This window comes from Phaethon lepturus, unplaced genomic scaffold (assembly GCF_000687285.1).
Source record: "Phaethon lepturus isolate BGI_N335 unplaced genomic scaffold, ASM68728v1 scaffold18270, whole genome shotgun sequence".
Classification (NCBI taxonomy): Eukaryota; Metazoa; Chordata; class Aves; order Phaethontiformes; family Phaethontidae; genus Phaethon; species Phaethon lepturus.
In genome coordinates this window covers 10,369-14,829 of record NW_010514217.1, presented here as the reverse complement: position 1 = coordinate 14,829, position 4,461 = coordinate 10,369, and the positions used below count along the sequence as shown (strand labels likewise).

Below are 4,461 nucleotides of genomic sequence, written 5' to 3'. Positions count from 1 at the left end.
CAGTTGCAATTTGGGTTCATTACATTTATTTTCTTTTGCTGGGATCTAAATTTGGAGCGGATTCTTCCCCTGCTCTGAGCAGCTCCTGGAGCCCAGCTGGGGAGCAAGGAGGAGGCATCAGATAACATGACAGAATAAGTCATGTCTCTCAGTCGTTTCAATGCCACCCCCTCTCTCCTGGCCTCTGCCTTCCATTTTAATCACTGACAGGCCTTCAAGTATTATGGATATATATAATCTTTTAATATCACTGACATTTTCCACAATGGAAAGCATCTCCTGTGTGCCGAGACATTCTGGAGGGGGTTTGCGCCTTCTTGCGATGGTCCCGCCGCACAAGGCGCAGCGCTGAGCTGCATCCTGCCGCGGGCAGTGCCCGGGGCGAGGGCAGCGGGGAGGCCGCCTGCCTCCAGGGCTTTGCAGATCCCATCAGTCCAACTTCCCCAACAGGCTCTGGCCCTGCAAGACGATCACGGAACCATGGAATACCAGGTTGGGAGGGACCACGATGTGCATCTAGTCCACTCCCAGCTGCAGCCTGCAAGAAGAGCACCTCCAGCACCCAAACCCTCCTCCAGGCCAGCCCGGAGCCCACTGCAGCTCAGGCTTCCTCTTCCTCCGTTCCCACTGCTCCCGGTTCAGGCTGTGCGGGAGGCCACAGGCAGCCAGCTTGCCCCTCTTCAGGCACTGGCTTCTCGTACGCCAAGTGAACCTCTCCCTGGGGGCAGCACCCCACGAGCTGCGGTGGAGCTGTGCAAACTGGGGGCTGCTTTGCCAGGTGGCCCATGACCCCGCTGTAGGAAGTGGGACCCAGCAAGGCTCTGAGGCGGATTGCCTTCAGCCCTGGCACAAGCTGGCCACACACCCAGACCCCCTCTGCCATTGAGAAGCCTCCGGCAACGTGCCGTCACCTTCTGCTTGCGGCATTTCCCTGGAATCCCCCTTCCCAGCCCCTCTAGCAGTTATGGTGTCTTCAGGCCTTGACTCACGTGATGGGTTTGGTATGCAGCTCCCAAGGCCAGGAAGGTCACTCACCCCAGTTATTTAGCAAACACAACACAAATTATTAACGCTAATACAAATAATGTCCACGTCTGGGAGAGGAGAAAGAATATTCTCCTTGTTGGCTGTCAGGACTTGGCATTATGGGGACTGGAGCATCCATGTGTCCTCAGAGCACAGACCCAGCCCTCAGGGTCTCTGCCCCATTGACAGAACCCACAGCTCCGCTCGCATCAGGCCTGTAAATGAGGAGCAGATGTTTCCAAAAGGTGTTCTGGGGAAGCCAGCTCTAACTCCACTGCAGTTCCAGTCATATAACTTCCACAAATCAATGCAAAAGAAAAAAAAAAAAAAAGAAAAAAAAAGAAAAAAGCAGCTGGCTCAGAGAAAGCTTCAGCCAGCAGAATATTGCACTTGTTGGCCCAGCACATCCCTTCGTCTGTGCTGCTTGTACCTCATCCCTTGGGGATGTTCTTGTCCGAGGCTGTATGAGGCACTGGCAAAATTTATGACAAAAAATTAGACTATTCACAGCATTCAGCGTTGTTTTCCTTTGCAGTTCTTATGCCACCCGCCTACCCTGTGCCACCAGGCTCCTCCTTTGGAAGGGGATATCAGCGTAGGACATTCTGCCATCGTACATGACGGACGTGAAATTCCTATCTACCTGTTTTCGTATTAACAAGTTTTCCTATGAGTAGAGGTATACATGTATACAGAGGTTTGTATAGGCTGGACTGGAGGCATGGATCTTGCGAACGGGCTCTGCCATCTTTTAAGGTAAAAGCTACCAAATAAAAGTAATCCTGCCTTTGAGACAATCACGTTACCTCTATAATTGCGCAGGCTCCCTCTCGTCTAGAAACAGATGGCTTGAGCTGTTTGAGTTGGGCAGATTCACAAGCTGATAATCATCTCCAGGGAGGCAGGAGCTATTGTCAGAGCCTGTGAGACACACCCCAACTCCAGGCCTTTTTCCTCCTAATTCGCAAAATGTTGCTGAAATTCTCAAATGCTGAGCAGAGACATTTGCTTTGTGGGTTTGTGCCCTCTAAGCCAGAAGAGACTTCTGGCTTCCACAGAACTCAAAGAATCTTGAAACATGAAGGGCCTCACCTGGCCAGCAAAAAAAAAAAAAAAAGCTGCATTTTGCCATGGTTATGCTGCAAGCCATGGTAATGCCGGGAGCCAAGGGGAAGAATATATTCCTCTCCCCAGAGACAGCACATGAGTTAAAACGAGAAAGCAAAAGAAAAGAGTTCTGCAAAGGAACAGTTATTTTGCACTACGTGCATCTCCGAGACGCGTGTCAGTGCGGCTGCCAATGTAAAAGAGCACATGCCTGAGGCACACACGCCTGGTGCAACTGCACAGCAATGGACAGAATCTGTAACAGCGAAGCTCAGCATGGATATGCATCTTCTGCCTAAGAACCCCAAAGGTATCACGAACCTAAATTAATACTCTACACTGATGTTATTTCTCTACAGGGCCAAAGCCTCTCCAGGGAATGCTGTCCAGCTGCTTTAGCAGGAAGATGGCACTTCACTGACATAGGCCAGGTCTCTCTTGATGCCAGGTCAAGAGACCCTGCCTTGCAAACCTGCTCCGACCCAAGCCCAGCTGCAGAGCGTGCAACACTCAGACCTGGGATGCGTCCATGAAAAGCCCCATTCCAGTCACGATGCACACGGAAACCCAGTCAGAAAGCGGTGATAAGCTGGGATGCACACGCAGGCTAACAGAGACAGGATGGGTGGCTCCAACACAAGGTCTAACCATGCTCATAATATTTACAGCATGAATTTCACTCATTTTAATTCAAGAGTGGTTAGTCTTGGCAGGAAGCAAGTAAGAGTTGGCTCAGAATGGGGCACAGGTACCTTGAGCTGGATGGAAAGAGATGGCAAGATCAGCACAAGAAGTAAACTCATGGGTGCAAAACGGGGCAGGGTGGCACACTCCATGGGACAGCGTGTTTTCACTGGGATCCAGAACACCTCAGAGAAGCCTGCTGTCAGCAAGTCCTGAGAAGAGACTGGACAAGCAGTCAAGAATATCATGAAAAATGGGACGGATTTTTCTAAGTCACTGTCCTGGTTCTTGGGCTCATGAGACAGTCTCTGCTCACTCACCTGCTAGCCAAGCAAGACTGAGAAACAAAAGAAAAAGACACATCTCATGTTGACTGGCACTTTTAAATTCTTCATCCTTAGAAGAAATGCCAGTATTTTCTAGTCTTAACAGTTTCTGAGGCTGTGATAATTCTTGCCTTGTCTCTTCTTGGCAAGCGATGATCTGTAGAAGTAACAGATGATCTAGCAATAGTCTCGCATCACAGCATGTCAGAGATGAGGCAGCCCAGTATTTGCAATCACTGCATCACTTCAGAAAGAAGAACCTTCACTTGATCTGTGTAAATATGGTTATTTACTTATTTTTTAAAAGTAAGTCTATTTCTAGTTACAAAGGGTTTCACTCTCCCACTTTAGAGCACCTTTCTTCTTCAGTTCCTCAAATAAAGAAACCATTTTGCTCACCATTGAAGCCAGCAGCCCGTAAACCTGCAGCAGAAATTAACAGAAGACAGTTGCAGTGAAAACACACGAAGAAATTCTGACAACGAGACTGACAGACAGAGAGACGGTTCCTCACACAGGAGCACATCTACGTATGGGCACACACAGAGCCACATACAAGTGGCTGCCTGCTAACAGAGCTTAGCTTGAGTAATAACTTCTCTGGCTACGAAGTGTGTTTAACATTATCTGAGATACAATTAATTCTGCTGATCCCTCCAGAGTCTGCAAGCATGCTAAAGACATCCCAGATAGAAATCCCGCATGTGGCTGTGATGGCTGGATTTATGTTAACAGATTCCAGGCTGGAATAAAGGACATCTTACTTTGTATGTCAAACTTACTACCTTGCTATAGAATTACAGACATATGTTTGTCAGTTTTCCGAGTTTAACAAACTCCTACCTCTCCACATAAGCTTCAATGTAAGCTTACAAGCAAAGAACAAAAACAAGAAACAAAGATATAAGCTTTGGTCAGACTCACTTCAATATAAAGCTTTTCTTGGTATGTCCCAATCAAAATAGGGTCCCCCTGCTCCTGAGGAGGTTCTACTCTATCTGTTGTTACAGCTTCCATGGGCTGTGCTCCCTCCTGGGCCTCCTGTGATGAAGCAGAAGATTTCAGCTTTTTCTCATCTTTTAACTTTCTGCTGCTTGGACTTTCCTATTTGGGGACAGGGGAAAAAAAAAAAAAAGAGAAAAAATAAGTAACCAAAGCACCTTTCAGACTGTTGCAAGATGCATCTCCCAGAAGCAGGACCTCTGTCAATGGGTTGGACATCAGCTCAAACTCAGGATACACAGCCTCAGAATGGACCACACTGTCCCCAGCGCTTAGGTTTCAACAGGCATCCCAACACATACCTCCTTCTCTTTCC

At 48.2% G+C, this 4,461-nt stretch overlaps 1 protein-coding gene across 1 annotated transcript in view; it reads right to left on the bottom strand.

Annotated features, from left to right (window-relative positions):
* Positions 1 to 3,489: 3,489 nt before the first annotated feature.
* The window catches only part of MYCBPAP (MYCBP associated protein), a gene marked incomplete at its 3' end in the record, with an annotated part of 11,155 nt that continues 10,183 nt past the window's right edge, over positions 3,490 to 4,461 (bottom strand). Inside the window, 3 exon segments of the mRNA XM_010292352.1 lie at positions 3,490 to 3,566; positions 4,068 to 4,242; positions 4,448 to 4,461. The exon segment at positions 4,448 to 4,461 is cut by the window's right edge and continues 149 nt beyond it. Of these exon segments, the coding sequence (XP_010290654.1) occupies positions 3,490 to 3,566; positions 4,068 to 4,242; positions 4,448 to 4,461 (266 nt within the window).